General features: G+C 46.9%; 1 protein-coding gene, 1 long non-coding RNA gene and 1 pseudogene across 6 annotated transcripts in view; 2 read left to right on the forward strand and 1 right to left on the reverse strand.

Annotated features, from left to right (window-relative positions):
- Window positions 1–459: 459 nt before the first annotated feature.
- The window catches only part of LOC147033986 (equilibrative nucleobase transporter 1-like), a 227,815-nt gene continuing 202,285 nt past the window's right edge, over window positions 460–25,989 (reverse strand). For 3 of the 5 annotated variants that reach the window (XM_085874460.1, XM_085874431.1, XM_085874469.1), the window contains one exon: window positions 20,336–20,637. In XM_085874460.1, the coding sequence (XP_085730586.1) occupies window positions 20,488–20,637 (150 nt within the window). In that variant the 3' untranslated portion in view covers window positions 20,336–20,487. Of the gene's footprint in view, window positions 2,977–20,335; window positions 20,638–25,989 lie in introns of those variants that run through there. The other 2 variants (XM_085874451.1, XM_085874440.1) reach the window with 2 other exon arrangements.
- On the forward strand, window positions 4,345–20,520 carry LOC147033987 (uncharacterized). Its single transcript, XR_015056362.1, has 3 exons — window positions 4,345–5,657; window positions 6,325–6,427; window positions 20,382–20,520. It is a non-coding gene; the product is annotated as an uncharacterized LOC147033987 (long non-coding RNA).
- Window positions 8,926–10,030, forward strand: LOC147033988 (uncharacterized; annotated as a pseudogene).

The raw sequence follows: 25,989 nt of genomic DNA on the forward strand, positions 1-25,989 counted from the left end.
GAATTCAACCACCTTGTCTTTTTGAGGTCAGTATCAGTCAAAAGATCAACATAGACCAAGTTTCTAAAATTGTCAATTTTCATCCAATTGACTTGAAATTTGGAGAGGAGTTGCATATTTGTTCATTTAATTCAACCACCAATTATTTTTGTCGTCATTTTTTTTAATGGATTTTGCAAGTGTCGTGCGATGCATGACATCTTTCTTGTTTGTTTGTTTGTGTGTAGGATATCTTAAAAAGTTGTGGATGGATCCGGATGAAATTTGGTGGGCAGACTGGGTGTGTGACACGGACGCACCGATTAGATTTTGGTGAAAATCTGTATCAGGAACCAGCTATTAGAATTTTTTAAGTCATTCTTCACCATTGAGAGATGGAGCCAAAAACGATATTATCCTGGAATGGCTTACGTGTTCCATTTCATTGAATAAAGAATGCTCCAGGAAGCTTACCAACACTTTGAGGTTTAAATCACTTTTACTTTGCGGTATTTTAAAACACTCAAAGTGCGATGGTAAAAACCATGCCTTCTCCACATACAACCACACTTTCTGCAAGACCCATTTACTGGTATTAGTTGGTAGATATTAAAGATCTCTACCAACTACCAATTAATGTATCTACCAACTAGTGGTGTCCTTTGCAAAGAGTTGGCGAGCTATTGCCGGCACCCTGAACAAATTGCAAAACCGACTGGGGGAACCACATCAACAGCACAGCTGTACCCTCAGCCCATGAAGCTAACCTGCAGCCTTGTGCTGCATATGAAAGAAGAAGATATTTTGTTGTTGGGCTGAAATGGAAAAATGTCAAAATGATTGTGATGTCATTCCAACTATGTTTGGTTCTTTTGGCAATTACATCCTCGCGTTTTTTTTTTTCCCCCTTTTTAGATCCTCGTGGAGGATATCTAAGTCTTACTCATGTTGTTTTTCTTGTGGACTTTTTTGTTTCACAGCCTACAGTTTTCATCGAAACTTCCTGAAACTTGGCATACAAGGTGTGTTCAAAAAGTATCCAACCTTAATTTTTCATGCGTAAACAAATGACGCTAGGGAGGCGTGGTTTGGTGCACGTATGTAGGCGATCCTAATTCGTATGCCTGAATATTTTCCCGCCTACAGAAGCTGTCAGTCGCCGACAGACCTCCGCTGAGTGAGGAAGTGTAAGTGAGCGCCGTCGGATTTTCGTTTTTGACAAAATGACGGATCACGGTGGTCTCATCGCCAGTGATCACTGTGTTGAAGAAGTTGGGATCGCTGTTCACAGTCTCCAGCATGTCCTGTGCGATCTCCAAATGGAGTTGTTTCTGTTAGATCGTTAGCAGCTTTGGCACGAACTTCGCCGAGTAAGATTCTCCTTAAGCCCAAATCCTCAGTCACAATGGAATGAACGGATCCAATGCTGATGCCCGCCTCATCTGCAAGTTCTCTGATCGTGATTCGACGATCCTGCATCAGCAGGGTCCTCACTTGGTCAATGACGATCTCATTTCGGGATGTTGAGGGCCTACCAGAACGTGCTTCACTTTCCACTGATGTGCGACCATCATTGAAGCAGTTGTACCACTCTTTTATCTGTGTGGTGCCCATTGCTTCGTTCCCGAAGGCCTGTTGAATCTTGCGGATTGTTTCCACTTGGGAATCGCCAAGCTTTACACAAAATTTGATGCAGTAGCATTGTTCAAGTTTTTCCATCATTTTGTCAAAAAACGAAAATCCGACGGTGCTCACTTCCACTTCCTCACTCATTGGCGTTCTGTCGGCGACTGACAGCTTCTGCAGGAGGGAAAAAATTCACGCATACGAATTAGGATCGCCTACATAGTGCACCAAACCACGCCTCCATAGCTTCATTTGTTTACGCACGAAAAATAAAGGTTGGATACTTTTTGAACACACCTCGTATATATGCAAAAAATACCTGCGCAGACAGTAACCATCTCTGATTTTGAAAATTCCTCCCAGAAAAAAAGTTATGACGTCAAAATATCTCCGCTAATGGAAATTGCCTAAAAATTTATCTCCGAAACTCGGCAAGCTTTTTGAATTCTGTTTGTGGGAATCGAACAGGGCATTCGCAGAGATGAATTACCGCATATATGATACATCACTATGACGTCATATCAATTTTTATGACGTCATTCTATTTTTTGACATTTTTTGTTTCACAACCCAGAGATTTTATCGGATCTTCGTGAAACTTGCCATGTATATGCAGAAAGCCCACGCGCAGGCAGTAACCATCTCCGATTTTGGAAATTCTTCCTAGAAAAAAGTTGACGTCATAATATCGCCGCTAATGGAAATCGCCTATACCATTATCTCCGAAACTAGGCAAGCTGTTTGAATTTTGTTTGCAGGAATCAAGCCGGGCATTAGCACAGATAATTTATCGCAAACCTGATACATCACAATGACGTCATATTCGTTTTTATGACGTCATCATTAAGAGGACGAGGATCTTAGCTCATTCGAGCTTGTTAAAATGTTTTTTTCTGCCTTGAAATTTTTTTTTTTCACAGAGAATGTAGAATTTACCAAAAGATTGGTGTGCATCACAATTACCATTAGCTTAAGTATCATGCTTATAAATAGTAGTATTTAAATAGTATTTCAGTTGTATTAAGTAATATTTAATGATAATTATTCCAGAAGATAGAAAAAAGCTCCTATTGTCACTGCTCCTCCTGTCAGATCTCTCTTCCATGAGCCTCAATATTGCAAAGGAAAATAGAAAATAAGTTATCCATAAAACAGCATGTCATGGCTGCATACGACAAGCTGTGAGGAGGGAACCGCTGTGGGCTGAAGTCAAGCAGTGAAGAAGAAAGCTCAGACGTCTGGAGGGTTGTGTTCGGGCATTGCTTCATCAGCATTGTTGGCTTGTGAACTGGAGAGCTTACGGTAATGACGATACACAACCATCGGGTGGATGAGACTGAACCAGCACAGCACAAATGTGATTAGGTTAACCTGTGGGGAGATAGAGGAGAATGCAGGGTGGGAAGGGGGGGGGATTGGATGAAGGTAAATATTACTCGGTGTGTACAGTGTTATGTACACATAATATATACACATACCAACCGCCTTTAATCTATCTACTGAGCAACCCTTCTCCAATTTCACTCAACCACTTAATCCACTTCCACTGTTCTCTTTTTCCCATCGCCTACTTTACACCTACACGTACTGCCATTCAGCCAAATCACTTTCTTCCTTCAATCCCTTCATCCACTCCCAGTTATTTCCCTTGTCTCACTACTTTTTTCTGTCCTTTCACCTCTGAGTAGAAGTAGCAGTTTTAAGCTAATTCCGTTCAGCGGTGCAAGAGTGCATCGGCGTCAAACAAACACCTGGAATGATCATGATCATTTATAGTCGATGGTTTTCATGCAGAGAATCAACTTATTTCATTACATTGTGACTTGTAAGACCCACTACTACCAGGAATAACGTTACACAAAACATATTTACATCTAGAGAATTTATGTTACCACTTAAGCCAAAACAAACAGGGCTCTGAATGTTTGTTTTTTTTAACCAGGAAAATCTTTCCAAGTACAACCACGTTTCAGCGTTGCTTGTAAAAAGCAGGGACCCACAGAAATTCAACGTAATGGAAAATATAACTTCAAGTCCTCAACCCCCTTTCCCAACTTTTTCCCCTCTCCCACCCTGACTGTCGTCCCCTCCCTCTTTCATCTTCAACTCCTCAAGTTAGTGGGCTGTATTGCAATGCCGGGAAATTAAAATCATTTTGTGTGATCCTGCAATTGTTGCCTGCAGTTGTGGTTCGTTGAAGATGATGGGCGACCTTTTTGTATTTTCACACTATTTAGCCTTGACAACTCGGGCGAAAACTGAAAGTACGTGCAAAAACCTTCATTTACCACATAAGTAGCTCATCCTCTTATTCGGGCAGTGTATTGACCAGCTGCTGCCTCAATCACTCCCAAAAATAAAAAAAAATAACCCGGCGTATGCACACGAAGCAAAAGCATTCCCATTGCTTATGTGCGTGTATAATACTATACATCATTGTTATATAGCGGATCATTCAAATTGCAAATATGAGATTTCTGAAGATGTCTTAAGCTGACCAGAGCACTAATGTGGTGGATGTATGATTTTCTTGCTGCAAATTGTGGGTGGATTCGGGCCAGCTCTCCAGCCAATTGATTTGAAGGTTTCATACACATGCAATTTCATTACGTGTTTTACATACAAGATATATATATATATATATATATATATATATATATATATATATATATATATATATATATATATATATATATATATATATATATATTGTTACGGCTGTGGAAATTTGCAATACACCAGAAAGATCCTCAGGTTAGATATATCGATAAGTTCATGTGTAGTTAGTCCACACCCGTTGTTTAGAGGGAATATGTGTGATTCATATGGGCTGCGACGCTTTGAGATAGCCGTTTTTCTTTACCTGTCTTTATTTTGGAACAACCATGCCATCTCAACAACCACGCCATCCACACCAGAACGCCGCTAAAGGAGCAACGAAACCAGCCCCACCCCAATTTCTCCTCCAGTAAACAAGTTTGACGGTTGGAAACCAGCCCCACCCCAATTTCTCCTCCGGTAAACAAGTTTGACGGTTGGAAACCAGCTCCCGCCCCAATTTCTCTGGAATGTTCCTCCCCCCACCCACGCGCCGCAAAGGGCGGGGCGAGTGCAGGAGGAATAAAAGGGCACGAGGAGCGCCTGGAAAAGAGAGCGGATAGCAGAGACTTGGGGCAGTCGTGTGGAAGTCTTGGTCGTCGTGGTCTTCGTCCAAGTCTGTCGTGGTCCAAGTCTTCATCATAGACAGACTTGGGGCAGTCGGGTGGAAGTCTTGTCCGAGTGGCCGTAAGGAGAAGGCGTCACAACCTGCCCAACGTTGCGCGGCTACGCCAGTCGCCTTGGGGAGAAGGCGTCACGACCTGCCCACCGTTGCAATGCCCGAGATCAGGCGCGGCTATGCTAGTTGCCGTAGGGAGAAGGCGTCACGACCTGCCCACCATTGCAAGGCCCGAGATCAGGCGTGGCTACGCTAGTTGCCGTGGGGACGAGACGTCTCGACCTGCCCACCGTCGCACCACGAGGGTGCGGGTAAGACCCTTCGGTCTCGTGGACCTTTTCGGTCATTCACGGCCCACGACCATAAAGGTCTATGGACCCCGTCTACCCCCTTGCCTGTGAGGGAGGTCTTTCTTTGTTTTTGTATGCATGCTGTGGCGCCGTGTCCTGCCAAGTAGAAACTGCGTCTCGACATCTCGGGGGCATCTCAACAGATGATTTGAATGAGTAAAAAATGTTTTCAGTTGTTACAAAGCAATGAATCACCACATCAGGGCAGGATAGCTGAGAAGTACACATGCTCGCTCGAAGCTGTCTCGCCTCGATTCAAATCCCGACCCAGTTATAAACTGTCATCCCGGTGTTTCACAGGCAGGGTGATTCATCAATGTGTGAGTCGTCTCTCAGATGAATGTTAAACTGGATGTCGTATCCACCCCCTCCTCCTCACCCCTTTCTCCCCCCCTTCTTTTTTTTCTCTCTCTCTCGCCCCCTGGTGGTAGTTTCTTGTTTGGGTGTGGTGTCATGGCCGCTTGCTCGAGCTGCTGTGTGTTCTGGTGAGTTGCTCGTGTGGTTTTCTCCTTCCTGCCTCTCCTCTTTCCTTCTCCTCCTTCTATGCTGCTGTGTTTGTCTCATTTTTTCTTTCGAGTTGTCTTTTCAACACCCTCTGTCCTTGAGAGAGAGAGAAAGAGTTACAGTGGGCCTACTTGGGTGTGGCCTACCCAGTGTTGATGAGGCTTTATTACCGTTTTGTTTCATGATTAATTTATCTCGTTTTGCTTAGTTTTCACCTTCTTGCTTGATCTGAGCAAAGAGGTGTTGGTTAAATCACCGTTATGGCGAATACATGTCCTTGGTACGAGGCGTTTGATAATTTAACTCAGAAACATGCGCTTGTGTGTGTTCCGCCAGAAGGATTCCTCACTGAGGACATTGTCCTTGCAGTCGGGAATATAATCGGTTTTGAACATGTTCGCGCTGGGTCGCGAATGAATCAAAAAGTTGTTGTGTTCGTGTCTAATGAAAATTTTGTTCACGATGTTGTGAGTGAGGGGTCAACCACCGATAATGGTGTTTTTATGTTAGCTTCCCCCATGGATACTCCTGCAGTTAAAATCGTTGTGTCTAATGCTCTTCCATTCTTACCGAATGATATGATATATTATTGTCAGTCCTGTCTCGTGATGGAACAGTTGTGTCGATAATGTCAATGATCTCCCTCAGGAGCAGCGACAAGAGGATAAAACACGTAATGAGTTTCTGGCGACAGGTGTACATGGTACTTCCCGATCGTGGCGACAACACGGGGTTGAATATTTCGTTCAAGGTAAATCTCAATGATCGCCAGTATCAAAAGTATGCCTCGTTAACGTGCTTTCTCTGTGGAACTTTTGGTCATGTGAAACGTTTCTGCCTGAAAGTTTGGTGTTTAAAGTGTGGTGAAAATGGTCATGTCCATATGGATTGTAAAAAATATACAAGTCTGAAGACGACAATTGTTCACGAGCAGTATAGTATTTGACGATGTAGATTGTTTCAGAAGTCAAGGATGAGACAATGTGATAATGTTTGACCAAGTTATAAAAATGATCAACATGATGTGGTACGAGTGACAGGTTATGAGCTGCAAAATGTCGAAAACCCGGTTTCGTTCAACAACTTTAAAAATGTGACCTTTGCATAACCTTTAAAGGTCACAAAACAATGTGGATATTAAAATAAGGAAACAGGATACGTGCTATAGCTTATTGGAGTTAGTTCGTCGAAGAAGGTCGAAAACCCGGTTCGATTCCCACAACTTTGAAAATTTGACCTTTGTGAACTTTAAAGATCAAAGGTGAAGGATGATGACCTTTGGTGTAAAACTTCCTCTGGAACATTCCAGGAACAATATAACGTCATATAGGCTATATGGCATTTCACACTCCTCGGATTATCCATACTTTGTTTTTACGCTGATTTCATCAAACTTGAAGGGGGCGCCACGGGCAAGGTGTTCGAGATAGAGCAAAATGGTTTCAAGACTTTAGGTAGGGAATGACCTCAAGATTAGGCATAAAAAATATCGTCATCTTAGCTCTCAAAGTTTGGGCGGTCGTATGATTTTTATGTCAAAATTCGAAATTTTCTAAGTTCGTGACCTTGTGACCTTGACCTTGGGACGAAAATGAAAAATCGAGCTCCGTGGGACTATGCAGGTGCCATTGGGCTAACCAAATACCGAAACCCCTGCCAGATTCGACAAACCCCTCAAAGAAGATGGATTTTTATGTCAAAATTCACAATTTTCTAAGTTCGTGACCTTGTGACCTTGACCTTGGGACGAAAAAGAAAAATCGTGCTCCATGGGGCTATGCAGGTTCCATTGGGCTAACCAAATACCGAAACCCCTGCCAGATTCGACAAACCCCCTCGGAGAAGATGAAAATTGAAATCGGCTACCCCCTAAAAACACAATTTTTAAAGTTTGTGACCTTGTGACATTGACCTTGGGACGAAAATGAAAAAAAATCGAGCTCCGTGGGGCTATGCAGGTGCCATTGGATTAACCCAATACCGAAACCCCAGCCAGATTCGACAAACCCCTCGGAGAAGAAAATTTTTTACGTCAAAATTCGTAATTTTCTAAGTTCGTGACCTTGTGACCTTGACCTTGGGACGAAAATGAAAAATCGAGCTCCATGGGGCTATGCAGGTGCCATTGGGCTAACCAAATACCGAAACCCCTGTCAGATTCGACAAACCCCCTAAGAGAAGACGCAAATTGAAATCAGCTACCCCCTAAAAACACGTTTTTTGGGGTGTAGCTCTGCCCATAATGGGCGCACCACGCCCATTCTCAGGAAAACACAACTAGATCATGATATAAACCTCCCACCAAAATTTTATCAGGATCGGATCAAAACCCACGGAGGTATGCTTGGGACAGACAAACAGACATAGACAAGCCGGTAGGCGACATGGCTGATCGCTCCAGATGGAAAGCTGGCCGACACGACAAGCCGATATTCATGTATATGCTATCAGTCAATTTAGCACAATAAATATGATTATCACAGCCCTCTTAGTTTGCGCCCAGAAATCCGCCTTGTGAAATTTCAGGCATGTTTCCAAAGAGACTCTAACAAATGGCAGCCCTGTTAATTCCATTTATCTATTCGCTAAATATTTTATTTTTTTATATGATTCTGTAAGACATTCTCCTTGGGCACAAAAAAACAGGTCCCTCGGAGGTCCAGTTTCAGAGGTATTGATTTTTTTTGTACAGTCCACGATAAGTGTACGATGTACGATAAAGTATTTTAGCTGGTGCTAAGCAATGGAGGTGTGCATAGCAACCATTCATTTTTGTGTACATGCTAGCCACATTGTACACATTTCACCAAAGTTTCATTAAAATCAGACTCTTTCTCTTGGAGATATTCTCAATTAACCGTTTCTGAAATGTTCGACATGTACTCGCCCAAAACCTATCTCCTCCTGCAAATATTTTTTGTTAGGGCTGCAAGTTGGCATGAAGGGAGCGAGATAGATTGTGCACAGAACTCTAAGCTTCAATTTTTCAAATATTTTTTTTGATTTTTTTTCGATTTTTTTGACCACTTTAAAGGGCCGTTGCTATGCCGTTGCGAGGGCCCAGGGTCCCATATTCAAAAGCATACGATTCCCAGAAATATTGGTCCTACCTACCAAATTTCATTAGAATCGGTTGAGTGGTTTAGCCCCTCGGCTTGACCAAACTTTTGCGGACAGACAGACAGATGGAAATGTCCAGAATAAGGGTGCTCTAAGAGCAGCAGACAGACAGACAGACACACAACAATAATGAATATAGTGGTCACTTCTTTTTTTCGTGAACCAATAAATACCGCAAACGCCATTGAAAAGACTGCAGTGAATCCCGTTAGTTTAACTGTTCCTGCTGTTCTCACCTGCAGCGAGACGAATGATAACAATACCCTGGTACTAGGTGTCGAGAACGATAGTATTTCACTTCCCATTCTGGTAAATGACGTAAATCCAAATTTGTCCACTATTCCTGCGGAATCGTCATGTAGTGAAGCAATGATTGAGGATCCCATTATTATTTCAAAAAAACCCGGAGAGGATCAGCTGTTAGTCTTTCTATCGGTACTGCAAACAAGGTGGTATTGGAGGGCAGTGTAGCTGAAAATACACCTCAATGTGTTCCTCATGTTTCGACCTGCATTGGTAAGAAGATCGTGAAGTAGGTCGTGTAGCTGAGGACAATACGTCTCAAAGTTTGCGGATTATTTCTGAGGATATAAATTGTTGTTTCGGTGAAATAGATAGTGATGCTAAAGACGGTGTTAAACCCCCAAATGAACTGTTACCATCACTAAGTACTGTGAACGAGCAGACGTTTAACACGTCCCTCTTCAGTGCCTCTTCACCGATGCAAATTCAAAATTGTACTCTGGGATCTCCGATTGAATCGATAGATAAGGCTCCGCAAGAGTGTGAAACCACGATTTCAACTCCTGCTGAGCATAAGGAACATCATCAAAATTATGGAAACACACGAGAGCTTTCCAGCGAATCCCCAGAGATTCTGAACATTCCATTAGTGACTTCGGAGGCTGAAATCCTCAACCCCGGAGGTACCTTGTCTGATTTGTCAGAATCTGATGTGGATGTCGAGGTGCCTGAGTTGTCTCAGCCTCCATCTGATTAGCCAATGATAGCTCCTCAACTGGTTCTTTCTTTCTTAAATGGAACTTATAGACAGCGAAATGTAGTTATCAAAGAGAAATTTCCCGATCTAGTTTCATTTATTCAAACTGCCAAAGATGATAAGAGAAAGGCCGATGAGTTTTCTTTTACAAAGTCACAGTTTCACCGTCTCAGGAAATTAATTACGAGAGCTGGTGTCGAGATTTCACGGCACCCAACCAAACCCTTTGAATGAAGAAAATCACCTTTGGTACCTTAAATATTAATGGTGGAGGTGCAAGCCACAATCGCCAAGCTCAAGTGATAATTTTATTGAGACAGAAGAACATCGACATACTTTTACTACAGGAAACACACATTACTCAGAATGTAGAGTATGATTGGTGTCGTCTTTTTGGGGGACAATGCTTTTTTTTTAGCAACTTGTCCTCTCTTTCGGCGGGTGTTGCTTTCATACTGAGACCTGGGCTCACACCTGAGTTTGTCACTTCCGGATATGTCTCTTCCGGGAGATAGTTAAAGGCCGGTTTATCTCTCTTGAACTAGTCATTAACAATTTCCATTTCATTTTATTTAATGTGTATGCGCCTAGTGAGAGCACAGAACGGAGAGCTTTCTTTGTGTCTATGATCAATCACTTACAGGCGGTTGATTTCTGTCGCTGTGTTTGAATTGAGGGTGATTTTAACTGTACCTTTGAACCCGGAATGGATATGAATACACCAGAACCTCATCCCGAATCTTGTAGTGATTTATCATTTTTATTTTCTCAGGTTGGTTTGTTAGATGTATGGAGGGTACTTTACCCCAATGAATCCCAGTTTACGTCGAGCCGTCTTACCAGAGGGAGGTTTTCCTTTGCCAGACTTGACTGATGGGAGATAAACTCACACTTTAGAAACACTGGTCTCTCCAGATTTCTCTTCATCTATATTCTCAGATCATCACTTAGAAACCATGGGGCTTTTTCTGCGTCAATCAATACATAGAAGTGCATATTGGAAATTTAACACCAATCTTTTAGAAGATGATCTATTTAAAGAAGCTTTCCACGTTTTCCTGGCTAACCAAATCCTCAGAAAATCTTCTTTTTCTTCAGTGAATTCATGGTGGGACAATACAAAAACCCAGATTAGGGTGTTTTGTCAGCAGTTGAAGGCAAACACTACAAATGTTAAGAATGTAACAATGGCTTGTTTAGAAGCTGACATTGTACACCGAGAAAGTAAACTGGCTAACAGCAATGATGCAGGAAGTTATCAATTATTACTTGAAAAGAAGACTCAGTTAAGAGAGTTAATTCAAGAGAAAGCAGCTGGGTTGTTACTCAAACTGAGTTTAAAACCCTCAAGTATTGGGTATTTGTATTGGGTATTAAAAACTGAAAGGTATTGGGCACCCCTAGTAAATCTCTTTTTCGTTTAGATTCCTCCAGTAAGTCACCCAATACTATATTTTCTGTTTATGACCCCAACGGAGTTGTTGTCGTTAACCCCAATGATATAAGGTCGTGTGTTAAGGATTTCTTCTCCAATATATTTCCAAAAAAAAACTTCGTGATGAAATTATGAACCAATTATCCTCTCACCTCTCCTCTCTAACTGAGCCCCAACGTCGAGACTTGCACTCACCAATTATACTGGAGGTGTTAACCCAAGCCTCAGCTGGAATGGACTCGGGAAGTGCTCTTGGAATTGATGGCCTGCCGGCTGAATTTTATGTGGAATTTTGGGGGCTGTTAGGTCCAGAACTGATGCACGTCTTGGAATCATCTTTGTAGCATGGAGAACTGCCTCTAAGCCTGAGAAGAGCGGTTATGTCCCTCCTTCCAAATGCTGGTGACTTGTGACACATGAGGAATTGGAGACCTGTTTCTTTGCATTTCACTGATTATAAAATCCTTTCCAAAAAGCCTTGGCAAATCGGCTCAAAAAAGTAATTGGTGATCAGGTCCATCCTGATCAGAGTTATTGTATACCGGGCAGATCCATATATGATAACATTTTTTGCATAAGAGACTTCATAGAGGGTAATTGTGCACAGATTGACTTTGGTTTCATTTTTCTTGATTTAGAAAAGGCTTTTGAGAGCAGAGATCATGGTTTTCTGCACCATGTGTTGGAAGTTTATGGATTCGGGACTAATTTCAGGACTTGCATTGCCTTATTATATAATAATATATCCAGTATAGCTAAGTTAAACAATGAGCTTGTTTCCCCCATGCAGGTACAGAAGGGGGGGGGGGGGTTAAGGCAAGGCTGCCCAGTCTCTGGCTTATTATTCTCCCTTGTGTTGAAGCCACTTCTAGTGCTATTAAGGAGAGACGTCACTGGAGTAGTTATTTCTCCTGGTACCCTTCAGTTATTTTATCAGCATATGCGGATGATGTCTCGGTGGTTGTAAAGCAGTGGTCTCCAACCTTTTGATCCCACGGGCCACATTCACTACTCTCAAGGATGTTGGGAGCCAGAAAAAAATTGATTCATTTTATTGAGTTTTATTGATGCATTTTATTGATGCAAATTGATTTGATTCCTCCCGGCGGTAAGCGGCAGTGGCTGGCAGCGGCATTGTGTAAGACTTTTCAGGTCACGGTGCCAGCCGGCAGTGGCCGGCAGTGGCATTCTGTAAACCTCTTTAAAATTGCTACATGGAAATGTGTTTTGATTGGAACGTCCTCGCGGGCCGCAGTATAGGGCTCCATGGGCCGCATGCGGCCCGCAGGTTTGGGACCAATGTTGTAAAGGATGACAATGACATTGCCGCTCTTTTCAAGTGTTTAGACTTGTATTGTTTTGTTCTGCTTTGTCTTCAAAGTGCAACTGGAAAAAAAAGCAAAGCTCTATGGGTTCCCTGCGTGAAAAGCAAGTTACTTGGAATGACACAATTCCCACAAGTACATCTTCCTCAAAAGCTAAAATGGGTGGATGAAGGTGTCAAATATCTTGGGGGTTTTTCTGGGGTCTCGACAACATAGCCAGAAAAACTGGGATGGTGTTGCTGGACGGGTGGAAAAAAGATTGAGTCGGTGGAAGAGAACCCTGCCCCACCCTTTCGTATAGAAGCCGGGTCCTGGTCATCAACAATTTAGTTGCCTCCTTTATATGGCACAAGTTAATTTGCCTGCAACCACCGGAAGGCTTGTTAAACAGAGTACAAAAGCAACTGTTGGACTTCTTCTGGGGAGGCCATCACTGGTTACAACCAACCATTATATGCTGTACATTGGGCGAAGGTGGCCAGGGTATGGTCGACATCAGGAGCCGGATAATGGCCTTTCGGCTATGCTCTGTTAAAAAAATGCTATCTGAAGAGCAATTACCAAACCATCTCCTGGCTTCTCACATTCTGCAGCAAGCAGGTGGGCTCGGATATGGCCGTGAATGTTTTCTGGTCCTGCTTCAGTGTGCTGAAGCATCTTCTCTCTCTGATAATTATTTTTTTATCAGTCTATTGAACACCGAGCAGAGCCTTTCAGTGTGCCACCAGCAGGACACCGATGGCACGAAGATGTTTGCTCAAGAACCTTTGTTCCACAATCTTCTCTTCCCCAGTATTCCCAGAAGTCGGGACTTCTGCCAACATTTCATATCAGCTGGAATCACAAAAGTATGGCACCTCCGGCATGTTTCAGGTTGTAGGTGGAAATCTGCTGAGGAAATAGCCGACCTAACAGGAACTCACTCGAAAAGAGTGATCGGAAAAATCTTGAGAGAGGTCACACGAATAGGGTTCTGACTGGGATTAGTTTGGACCCAGGAACATGATGCACTGTTTAATGAGTGGGTTTTTCCCAAATTATGTATACAGTTTATTCCAAACAATTTACCCCCCCTCCCCCCCCCATTTGAATGGGGTTAAAACCTTTTCAAAAGATGAGCAGCAAAGAACTTTACAAGTCTTGTGTCAAACAAGTGCTAGGGGATACACCATTAAATGGAGTAACCCGATGGAAAAGACTGATGCCTGCCGGACCCCACTTTGAACCTGTATGGGACTCGATGTATAACAAGCTCATAAGTAAAAGGGTCCGGTGATCTCCAATGGAGGTAGACCCACTGAATAGTTCCTTCCAAGAAGCTAATTAGTAAATTTTCTCCTTTATCTACCTGGTGCCCATTTTGTATATGTTCGGAAATGTGTTCCATGACTTTATTAATTGTGTGAGATTGATTCCTTTATTTAATTGGTTTTATTTTGGATCACACAAAATGAATGTGTTTTATTTGTGTTCCTTTATTTTTGGTTTTCATACCAAACCGAAGAAGGAAAATATATTTTTTAGATTACTCAGAGCAACTGTGAAACAATCAATATATCTCTCAAAGAGAGAAAAATTAAATGGAAAACTCATCGGGCAATGCGACAATGTTTTTCTTTAATGCTCTCCTGTCAGCGAGAATAAAAACTTGAATTTTCTTTCTCCCAAGATGCGAAAAAGCTTGATGAGTTCACCAACACTTGGTGTCAGGATGCAATCTGTGAGGTTCGTGAGAACCAACTCATAATACTTTCGTCGTGTGCTATGGGTTAATGTACAAAGTTAATGTTCTCTTCTTTCTTTATCTCTCTCCTCTTCCTCCTTTTTTCTCCGATTTATCTCCTCTCTTTCTCCCTGCCCTCCCTCCCCTCCCCCTCTCTCCGTCTTCCTCTCCCCTCCTCTCTCTGTCTCTCTCTCTCTCTCTCTCTCTCTCTCTCTCTCTCTCTCTCTCTCTCTCTCTCTCTCGATCTCTCTCTCTCTCTCGATCTCTCTCGATCTCTCTCCTCTTTCTCTCTCTCTCTCTCTCTCTCTCTCCCCTCTCTCTCCCCCTCTCTTTCTACCCCTCTCTCCCTCCCCTCTCTCCCTCCCCCTCTCTCCCTCCTCTCTCCCCTCCCTCTCCTCCTCTCCCCTCTCTCTCTCTCCCTCTCTCTCTCTCCCTCTCTCCCCTCCCTCTCCCCTCTCCTCCTCCCTCTCTCTCCCTCTCCCCTCTGTCTCTCTCGCTCCCTCTCTTCTCTCCCGCTACCCCCCTCCGCCTCTCCCTCCCTCCCTCTCCCTCTCCCCTCCTCTCTCCTCTCCCTCTCTCTCCTCACTCCCCCTCTCTTCTCCTTCCCTTCCTCTGCCCTCCCTCTCCCTTCTCTCTCCCACTCTCCCCTCCCTCTCTCTCCCTCTCTCCCTCTCTCTCCACTCTCCCCTATCTTCCTCACTCCCCCTCTCTCCCCAGTCTCTCTCTCCCTCCCTCTCTCTCCCTCTCCCTCTCCCTCCCTCTGCCAACCCTCCCTCTCTCCTCCTCTCCCTCTCTCCCTCCCTACCTCTTTCTCTCCCTCTCTCCTGTCTCTCTCTATCTCTCCCTCTCTCTCTCTCTCGCTCCCTCTCTCCCTCCCTACCACTCTCTCTCTCTCTCCCCCTCTCTCTCCCCCTCTCTCTCTCTCCTCCTCCCTCTCTCTCCCCTCTCTCTCTCTCTCTCTCTCTCCCCTCCCTCTCTCTCCCTCTCTCCCCCTGTGTCTCTCTCCCTCTCTCCCCCTGTGTCTCTCTCCCTCTGTCTCCCCCTCTTCTCTCCCCTCCCTCTCTCCTCCTCCATCTCTCTCCCTCTCTCCTCCTCCATCTCTCTCCCTCTGTCTCTCTCGCTCCCTCACTCTCTTCCTGTCTCTCCCGCTACCCCTCCCCCTCTCCCCCTCTCTCTCCTTCTCTCCCCTCATCTCCCTCACTCCCCTCTCTCCTCCCTCCCTTCCTCTGCCCTCCCTCTCCCACTCTCTCACCCTCTCCCTCCCTCTCTCTCCCTCTGCCTGCCCTCCCTCTCTCTCCTCCTCTCCCTCTCTCCTCTCTCTCTCTCTCTCTCTCTCTCTCTCTCTCTCTCTCTCTCTCTCTCTCTCTCTCTCTCTCTCTCTCTCGATCTCTCTCTCGATCTCTCCCTCTCCTCTCTCTCTCTCTCTCCCCTCTCTCTCTCTCTCTCTCTCTCTCTCTCTCCCCTCTCTCTCCCTCTCTTTCTACCCCTCTCTCCCTCCCCTCTCTCCCTCCCCCTCTCTCCCTCCTCTCTCCCCCTCCCTCTCCTCCTCTCCCTCTCTCTCTCTCTCCCTCTTCTCTCTCTCCCTCTCTCCCCTCCCTCCCCTCCCTCTCCCCTCTCCTCCTCCCTCTCTCTCCCTCTCCCCTCTGTCTCTCTCGCTCCCTCTCTTCTCTCCCGCTACCCCCCTCCGCCTCTCCCTCCCTCCCTCTCCCTCTCCCCTCCCTCCCTCTCCCTCTCTCCTCTCTCTCTCTCTCCCTCTCTCTCCTCACTCCCCCTCTCTTCTCCTTCCCTTCCTCTGCCCTCCCTCTCCCTTCTCTCTCCCACTCTCCCTCCCTCTCTCTCCCTCTCTCCCTCTCTCTCTCCACTCTCCCCTATCTTCCTCACTCCCCCTCTCTCCCCAGTCTCTCTCTCCCTCCCTCTCTCTCCCTCTCCCTCTCCCTCCCTCTGCCAACCCTCCCTCTCTCCTCCTCTCCCTCTCTCCCTCCCTACCTCTTTCTCTCCCTCTCTCCTGTCTCTCTCTATCTCTCCCTCTCTCTCTCTCGCTCCCTCTCTCCCTCCCTACCACTCTCTCTCTCTCTCCCCCTCTCTCTCCCCCTCTCTCTCTCCCTCCACCTCTCTCTCCCCTCTCCCCCTCTCCCTCTCTCTCCATCTCACTCTCTCCCTCCATCTCTCTCCCTCTCTCTCCCTCTCCCTCCCTCTCTCCCTCCCTCTCTCCCTCTCTCGCCCCTATCTCTCTCTCTCCTCTCTGTCTCGTCCTTCCTCTCTCCCCCTCCTTTCTCCCTCTCTCCCTCCTTTCTCCCTCTCTCCCCCTCCTTTCTCCTCCTCTCTCTCCCCCTCCTTTCTCCTCCTCTCTCTCCATCTTCCCCTCTCTCTCCCCCTCCTCCTCTCTCTCCTCTCTCCCCCTCTGTCCCACTCTCCCTCTCTCCTCCTCTCTCTGTCTCTCCATCTCTCTCCCTCCCTCTCCATCTCTCTCTCCCTCCCTCTCCATCTCTCTCTCTCCCTCTTTCTCTCTCCCTCTCTTCCGCTCTCCCTCCCTCCATCTCTCTTGCCTTCTCCTCCTCTCTTCCTCTCCCCCTCTCCCTCCATCTCTCCCTCTATCTCTCCCTCTCTCTCCCTCCCCTCTCTCCCTCTCTCTCCCCTCCTCTCTCCCTCACTCCCCTCTCTCCCTCCCTCCCCTGTCCCCCTCTTCCTCCCTCTCTCCCCTCTCCCTCCCTCTCCCACCGCTCTCTCTCTCCCTCCCTCTCCATCTCTCTCTCTCCTCCTCTCTTCCTCTCTCCCTCTTTCCCCTCCCACTCTCTCCCCCTCCCACTCTCTCCCTCTCACTCCCCCTCTCTCCCTCTCCATCTCACTCCCCCTCTCTCCCCTCCATCTATCTCCTCCTTTCCCTCTCCCTCTCTCTCCCTCCTCCTCTCCCCTCCATCCCTCTCTCCCCTCTCCCTCCCTCTCCCACCGCTCTCTCTCTCCCTCCCTCTCCATCTCTCTCTCCTCCTCTCTTCCTCTCTCCCTCTTTCCCCCTCCCACTCTCTCCCTCTCACTCCCCCTCTCTCCCTCTCCATCTCACTCCCCCTCTCTCCCCTCCATCTATCTCCTCCTTTCCCTCTATCTCTCTCTCTCCTCTCTCTCTCTCCCTCCTCCTCTCCCCTCCATCCCTCTCTCTCCCTCTCCCTCTCTCTCCCCCTCCCTCTGCCTCTCTCCCTCTCTCTCACCCTCTCTCTCTCTCTCCCTCTTCCGATCTCTCTCCCTCCCCCTCTCCTCCTCTCTCGCTCTCCCCCTCTATCCCACTCTCCCTCTCTCTCCCTCTCTCTCCCTCTCTCCTCTCTCTCTCCTCTCCCTCTCTCTCCCTCACTCCCTCTCTCTTCCTCACTCCCCCTCTCTCCCTCTCTCTCTTCCTCACTCCCCCTCTCTTTCTCTATCTCCCTCACTCCCTCTCTATCTCCCCCTCTCCCCATCTCCCTCTCCGCATCTCTCTCACTCTCCCTCCCTTTCCCTCTCTCTTCCTCTCTCTCCCTCTCACATCCCTCCCTCTCTCTCCTCCTCTCCCTCTCTCTCCCTCCCTCTCTCCCCTCCTTTATCCTCCTCTCTCTCCCTGCCTCCCTTCCCTCTCTCACTCTCTCTCCTCCTTTATCCTCCTCACTCCCCCCTCGCTCTCTATCCTCTCTCTCCCCTCACTCTCTCCCCTCTCTCTCTCTCCCCCCTCTCTCTCCCTCTCTCCCCTCCCCCTTTCCCCCTCCTTTCTCCTCCTCTCTCTCCATCTCACTCTCCCCCTCTCCTCCTCTCTCCCTCTCCCCCCTCTCCTCCTCTCTCCCTCTCCCCTCACTCCCACTCTCCTCCTCTCTCTCCGTCTCACTCTCTCCCTCTCTCTCCCCTCTCCCTCTCTCCCCCTCTCCCTCCCTCTCCCCCTTTCCCTCTCCCCTCCATCTCCCTCTCCTCTCTCTCGCCCTCTCTCCCTCTCTCTCCATCTCACTCTCTCCCTCTCTCTCGCCCCCTATCTCTCTCTCTCTCTCTCTCTGTCTCGTCCTTCCTCTCTCCCTCTCTCTCCCTCCCTCTCCTCCTCTCTCTCTCCATCTTCCCCTCTCTCTCACCCCTCCTCCTCTCTCCCTCTGTCCCACTCTCCCTCTCCCCCTCTGTCCCACTCTCCTCCTCTCTCTCCCCTCTCTCCCTCCCTCCCCTCTCCCTCCTTCTCCCTCTCTCCCTCCCTCCCTCTCTCCCTCCCCTCTCCCTCCCTCTCCCTCCCTCTCCCTCCCTCTCCTCTCCCTCCCCTCTCCCTCCCTCTCCCCTCTCCCTCCCTCTCCCACTGCTCTCTCTCCATCTCTCTCCCTCCCTCTTTCTCTCTCCCTCTCTTCCGCTCTCCCCTCCCTCCATCTCTCGTGCCTTCTCCTCCTCTCTTCCTCTCTCTCCATCTCTCTATCTCCTCCTCTCCCTCTCCCTCTGCACCCCTCCCTCTCTCTTCCCCCTCCCTCTCTCCCTCCCTCCCCTCTCTCTCCCTCTTTCTCCCTCTCTTCCTCCCTCCCACTCTCTCTCACCTCCCTCCCCCTCCTTTCTCCTCCTCTCTTCTCCCTCCCTCTCTACCTCTCTCTCCTCCTTTATCCTCTTCTCTCCCCCTCGCTCTCTCCCCCTCCCTCTCCCTCTCTCCCTCTCTCTCTCCCTCCCCTCCTCTCCCCTTTTCCCTCCCTCCTCTCCCTCTCACCTCCTCTCTCTCCCCCTCTCTCCTCCCCTCTCTCCTCCCCCTCTCTCCTCCCCTCCCCCTCTCTCCTCCCCTCCCCCTCTCTCCTCCCCCCTCCCCTCTCTCTCCTCCCCCTCTCCCTCTCTCCTCCCCCTCTCTCCTCCTCTCTCCTCCTCCCTTCTCCCTCCCTCTCTCTCCTTTCCCTCTCTCTTCTCTCTCTCTCTCTCCCCCTCACTCGTCCTCTCCCCCTCTCTCCCTCTCTCTCTCTCTCCCCTCCCTCTCTCTCTGCTCTCTTCCCCTCTCTCTCCTCCCCCTCTCTCCCTCTCCCCTCTCTCTCTCTCTCCTCCTCTCTCTCTCCTTCCTCTCTCTCCACCTCTCTCATCCTCTCTCTCTCTCCCCCTCTCTCATCCTCTCTCTCTCTCTCCCCCTCTCTCTCTCTCTCCCCCATTCTCCTCCTCTCTCTCCCTCCCCCATTCTCCTCCTCTCTCTCCATCTCCCCCTCTCTCTCTCTCTCTCTCTCTCTCCTCCTCTCTCTCTATCCTCCTCCTCTCTCTCTATCCCCCTCTCTCCCTCTCTCTCTCCCTCTCTCTCTCCCCCTCTCCCTCTCTCCCTCTCCCTCCTCTCTCTCCCCCTCTCTCTCTCTCTCTCCCTCTCTTCTCCTCTCTCTCCCTCTCTCTCTCCCTCTCTTCTCCTCTCTCTCCCTCTCCCTCTCTCCTGCCCCCCGCCTCCCACCTCCCCTCTCTCCCTCTCTCCTCCCCCTCTCCCTCTCTCCTCCCCTCTCTCTCTCTCTCCCCCATTCTCCTCCTCTCTCTCCCTCCCCCATTCTCCTCCTCTCTCTCCATCTCCCCTCTCCCTCTCTCTCTCCTCCTCTCTCTCTATCCTCCTCCTCTCTCTCTATCCCCCCTCTCTCCCTCTCTCTCTCCCTCCTCTCTCTCCCCCTCTCCCTCTCCCTCCTCTCTCTCCCCCTCTCTCTCCCCCTCTCCCTCCCTCTCTCTCTCCTCTCTCTCCCCCTCTCCCTCTCTCCCTCTCCCTCCTCTCTCTCCCCCTCTCTCTCTCTCTCTCTCTCTCTCTCTCCCCTCTCCCTCTCTCTCTCCCTCTCTTCTCCTCTCTCTCCCTCTCTCCCTCTCTTCTCCTCTCTCTCCCTCTCCCTCTCTCCTCCCCTCTCTCCCTCTCTCCTCCCCCCTCTCTCCCTCTCTCCCTCTCCCCTCCCCCCTCTCCCTCTCTTCTCCTCTCTCTCCCTCTCTCTCTCCCTCTCTTCTCCTCTCTCCTCCCCCCGCCTCCCCTCTCTCCCTCTCTCCTCCCCCTCTCCCTCTCTCCCTCTCTCCCTCTCGCCTCCCCCTCTCTCCCTCTCTCCTCTTCGCCTCCCCCTCTCCTCCTCTCTCCTCTCTCTCCCTCTCCCCTCCTCTCCTCTCTCTCTCTCTCTCCTGCACATGTCCTGACAGCACCATGATCCAGTGATGCCAAGACTCCCCAGGCCCAACCAAGACGTCTGTTGACATCTGGCTCACAGCCAGCAGAAACATGAATATCACTGCCAAGGTAAGTGGATCACTCCGTGACCTCAACACCCTCACCACAAACAGGTACAGATAAGATTGCAGCATCCAATGTGTCGTTGAAAGCATGGATCTTAGTTTTGACCCAGGAAACCTGTAATCCCAGCGGGTCTGACTCCTCATTCAGCACCTCGAGGGTCCTCTGGAAGAAAAATAGTTATATTCATTTATTCTCAATTATATTCACTTGTTGAATTGTTGCTGGTGCTTTATAAATTTAATTCTTGTACTATCGTCGAATTGGCTGTCAGCAACGTTTCCCGAGAGTCTTTTGGCCTACATATTGATAAAAAGAATATCTTAATTTGAAAAAAGGTCTTGCTCGCTGCATATAAACAGGGTGACCTGGTTTAAAACGCTGCAAACTTTTGCTATGAGTGTATCATTCTCTCCCTCCCACCCTCACTGGCCACGTATTGCAGTTCTGAGTTCTTTTGCTTCTTGCTGATCAGCTCATCCCATGGGTGAATTGCCCAATGTCTCGCCCTCCCATTTTGGATGTTAAATTGTGTTACAAGAGGAATTGCTTCGGGCTTCTGTTTCAGTGAAATTCATTCGAATGTTTCAGTGAATCATTGAATGTTCTTCCTCCGAATATACAAAATTAAAGATTCATTTTCCACACGATGAATTGATCAGCATGCGAAAGAGAATTCTTTTCCACCACAGCCCCCAAAAGGATATCCAGAGTCTCCGCAAAGATGACTGCATCATCTGCCAAAGCAAGGTAAAAGATCTTGCCTTTCCCAAACAATGCACCGCAGCTTGATCTCTCCGACATCCTCACCAGAATCCAGTCCATTCAAGCGCTGAAAAGTGTGGGGGCCAGTATACACCCATGACGAACTCCAGTAACAACTGGAAATAAGTCAGAGATGGTATCACCACATCTCACAGCACCCGCAGTAACCAGAGTATAGTTCAGACATCAGATTGATCAGTTTTGGTGGCACCCGATGAAGGCCAAGATTCCTTCAGAGGGCATCCCAATTTACCGAAGTGAATGCTTTGCAGAGATCAACATAGACTGCAAGCAGCCCTTGCCGAAATTCTCGTCTGCGTTCGGTGAGGACCCGAAGCGCAAGGATACAGTCAATTATTGACCTCTATAAAGGAAGAGGAGTACGCAAAAGGTAATAGTTGCTCAATGTGGGCCACATCAACAATAGGGGAAGCAGAGGGTTCTTATTGTTGCAGGAAGTGTGAGGAAATCGTCCACTTGAAGATAGGTTATTCGTAGGTTGAAGGAACGCATCGATAATTTGCAACAAGTAGCAGAATATGAGAAATTTGTAGATAATCATTGGTTACAGTTGTGGAGTGAGGTTACTGAGGATATTGGAAGTGGTGACGATGCAATGGGAGCAGGCGCTGGTGACGGTGCACGGGGTCGGGCAGTGCTGACTCTGCAATGGGGGCGGGCAGTGGTGACGGTGCAACGGGGCCGGGCAGTGGTGACGGTGCAACGGTGGTGGGCAGTGGTGACGGTGCAACGGTGGTGGGCAGTGGTGGGGGTGCTATGGAAGAAAAATAAGTATATTCATGTACTCTCAATTATAATTGTTGTTGGCACTTTATATATTTAATTTTTATGCGATAGTTGAATTGACTGTCAGTGATGTTTCCCTTTCCCCAGGAGTCTTTTGACCGACATATTAATAAAAGGAATGTCTTGCTCTGAAACAGGGTGACCTGGTTGATAACACTGCAAACTTTTGCCGTGATTTTGTCATTCTCTCCCTTTCACCCAAAGTGGACATATATTGCAGTTTTGAGTTCTTTTGCTTAATGCTTATCAGCTAATTCTGTAGTTGAGTTGCCAAATGTCTCACCCTCCCATTCTTTGGAATTTCAAATTGTATATAAGAAGAATTGCTTAGGGCTTCTGTTTCAATGAAGTCCATTCGAATGTTTCAGTGAATCATTCAATGCTCTTCCTCCGTATATACGAAATTAAAGATTCTCCTTTGGTATGATGATCCAATTTGTGGAAATTGAGTTATTTTCCACTACAGTGCAGCAATAGAAATTGGTAGAAATGAGGTGTGGGAGACAGTTTTTGTGGGTGATGAGACAATTAAATATGTTGATTCTTCATTCTGCAGGAAGGATCGTAGACATAGAAGTCTGTGCAGTTTTGAAGGAACAGGAGTTAGGGACATTGAAGGAAGGGTAAACGATATTGTATCGGGTCATGGCAGGAAGAAGTTCGTTGTGGTACACCAAGGTGCGAATGATGGAGGGAAAGTTTACTCAGAGGTTTTGAAAAATAGATACAGGATATTGGATAAGCGGCAAAAAGCAAAGGGTTGTGAGGTCATGTTTTTGGGGAGGAAGGTTTTGCATTTTAGAAGCAGTGGGAATCATTTAGGGGACAAAGGGAGTGTTTCCAGAATGATGGCCACATGTTTAATAGAAAGGTGGCAGCAAGGTTTGTTGTGGGAATTGAGGAAGGAATTCAGGCTTTTTTTTAGGTCAGTGGAGGATGGAGAAGGTATTAAGGAAGGAACGGATGATGTGATTGTGATAAGTAAGGCCAGGCAAGAAAATAAAAATTCAGGAAGGGAAAAGTTAAATTTATTCTATACCAATGCCAGAAGTTTAAATAATAAGATGGAAGAGCTTGAAGCCAAAGTTGATAGGGAGGAATACGATATAATTTCAGTGAGTGAGACATGGTTTAAGGAGGAGAGTAACTGGAGGACAGGTTGAGAAGGCGACAAGGTGTATCGGTGTGACGGAAAGGAGAGAATCGGAGGAGGAGTCGCAATCTGGGTAAAGGACAGCATTGCATCAAGAGAAAGGGGTGACATGAAGGAAGGAATAAATGTTGAGGATTCTGTGTGGGTAGAGATGAGAGATTGTAAAAACAGTAAGATACTGGTAGGATGCTTTTAAAAGGCTCCGGGTGTGAAGGAAGAGGAGGAAGGAGAAGTACATGAAGAATTCAGGAGGGCATGTGGTAAGGGAAGAGTATTGATTATCCATGGGGTATTTTAACTTTCCAGGGATATATTGGGTCCAGGAACAAGGAAAGGGCAGAGCAGATGAGGATTTCCTAGTTTTAGTTCAGGATTGCTTTTTAACCCAGTTTGTAGATAAGCCCACAAGGGGGAGTGCAGTGTTCGACCTCCTTTTAAGCAATGATCCCAATATGGTGGAGGAGGTGGAGGTCAGGAAGCATTTAGGAGCAAGTGACCATAACTTTGTGTGCAAAGATTCTGTTAAGGGTTAGAGTTCAGGATAGTAGGGCAAGGCTATTAGATTTCAGGTATGCAAACTTTGAGGGTATGAGAAGAAAATTGGGTGATGTACATTGGGAGATTCCAACAACAGGACAATCAGCATCAGAGAAATGGGAAAACTTTAAGGACCAAGTGTGTAGAGTGCAGAGTAAGTACATTCCAATGAGGTGTAAAACTAGAAGCAGAAAGAGACCAGGGTGGTTGAGCAGTGAGATAAGGAATGCTATTGAAGATAAGCAGAAGGCATTTATTCGGTTTAAAATAACAGGACTGGAGTTATATATATATATATATATATATATATATATATATATATATATATATATATATATATATATATATATATATATATATATATATATATATATATATATATATATATATATATACATCACTATCGGAGTAAACAGGGGCAAGTTAAGAAAATAACTCGGCAAGCCAAAAGAGAGTATGAGAAGGACTTGGCTAAGAATATTTAACAAAATAGCAAGGCTTTCTTTAAGGATATCAGGGGAAAAGAACAGGTTAGGACCAGTGTGGACCCATTGAGGAATAGCACTGGGAGAGTGGTTAGGCCCAAGTCACATTTGCTCTACGGCGAGGATACGGCGGCCGTACGCCCTCTGAATTGAAAGAAACGTGCGGCGGCCGCAGAGTTTCTGCGGTGGCCTCAGGGTGGCCCTACGCCGTTTGGCTATCTTTTACAGACCGTAGGGGTCGCCGTGGAATTATAACGCGGCGTTATAACTTTTTTCATTTCTACGTTCGCCGTAGCAATTCGACAAGCAGAAACAAAAAAACTGGTGAAAATTTTTTTTTTTAACCCATTCGTTACCGTCCATCTGGCCACACATTCACCTTAGGGCCCCCCTGCGGTCGCCTTGCGGGCACCTTGAGGCTACCTTGCGTCTGTCTTGAAAATTCTATGGCCGCCGCAGGGCCCCCTTAAGGTCACCGTGCGACATCAAATCAAAGACCATACGGCAACCCCACGTTTTCGGTCTCCACAATTTATAAATACGCCATGCGGCTACCCGAAAAATAAAAACATATGTGACTGCTACATTGTGTAACCGTGGAAATACTGCGGCCGTCGTATAATTGCTCGTGGCCATAGATTTTGGAGACCCCACGGCCGCCGTGGCAAATGTGACTTAGGCCTTAGTGATGAAAGTGAGATGGCAGGCTTACTAAACATGTATTCTTCTTCAACTTTTACACAAGAACAGTCAGGAGAATTGCCAATAGCTGAGAGTATTTATCAAGGAAGTGAGGAAGGGGCTTTACCAGAAGATCCAAGTTGGAGTGGAGAAAGTGAAGGAACAGACAGGTAATCGCAGAGTAGATAAGGTTCCGGGTCCAGATAATATGCACCCAAGAGTATTGAGGGAAGTGGCTGAGTAGGTAAGTGAGATGTTAACGGATATTTTCAATCGTTCCCTGGAGTCAGGACCGGAAGATTGGAGAGTAGCAAATATAACACCATTATTGATGAAAGGATCCAGAGAAGAATTGGGAAACTATAGACATGTTAGTTTGACTTCAGTAGTGGGGAAGGTGTTGGAGACATTAATTAAGGATGAGACGAGGAACCATTTAAACCAATACAAACTTATAAAGGTAGTCAGCATGGGTTTACCAAAGGTAGTTCCTGTTTAACAAATCTTTTTGAGTTCTATGAAGCAGTGTCTGATTAGCTGGATGAGAGAAAGGCAGTGGACATAGTATATCTAGACTTTAAGAAGGCATTTGATAAGGTACCACATCGGAGGTTGTTCACCAAGGTGAGGGATTGTGGAGTAGCTGGTCAGGGAGCTAATTGAATTGCAAACTGGTTTCGTGATAGGAAGCAAAGAGTGACTGAGTGGGAGGATGTCTTGCTGGGAGGATGTAAGTGGCGGGGTACCTCAGGGATCAGGACTCGGACCATTACTATTCATTAATTATATCAACTATTTGGATAATGGGGTAAAGAGTAAGCTTTCCAAATTTGCAGATGACACCGTTTGGAGGTAAGGTGGATAGCAGAGGGGGGTGGTGATCAGATTCAGGCAAGTAATGATACTTGCAAAGATTGGCAAATGCAATTTAACCTGAGCAAGTGTAAGGTGTTGTGGATGGGAAAGAACAATGAAAATAGAGATTACAGGATGCAAGGAGTAATTTTGGAGCGTGCCACACAGAAGGATCTGGAGGTGGTAATAGATACGGGAGGTAAGCAGGCAGCACAGTGACAGGCAGCCATCGGT

This window comes from Eptatretus burgeri, chromosome 1, assembly GCF_056783735.1.
Source record: "Eptatretus burgeri isolate ZD-2024b chromosome 1, Ebu_testis_v1, whole genome shotgun sequence".
NCBI classification, from domain to species: domain Eukaryota; kingdom Metazoa; phylum Chordata; class Myxini; order Myxiniformes; family Myxinidae; genus Eptatretus; species Eptatretus burgeri.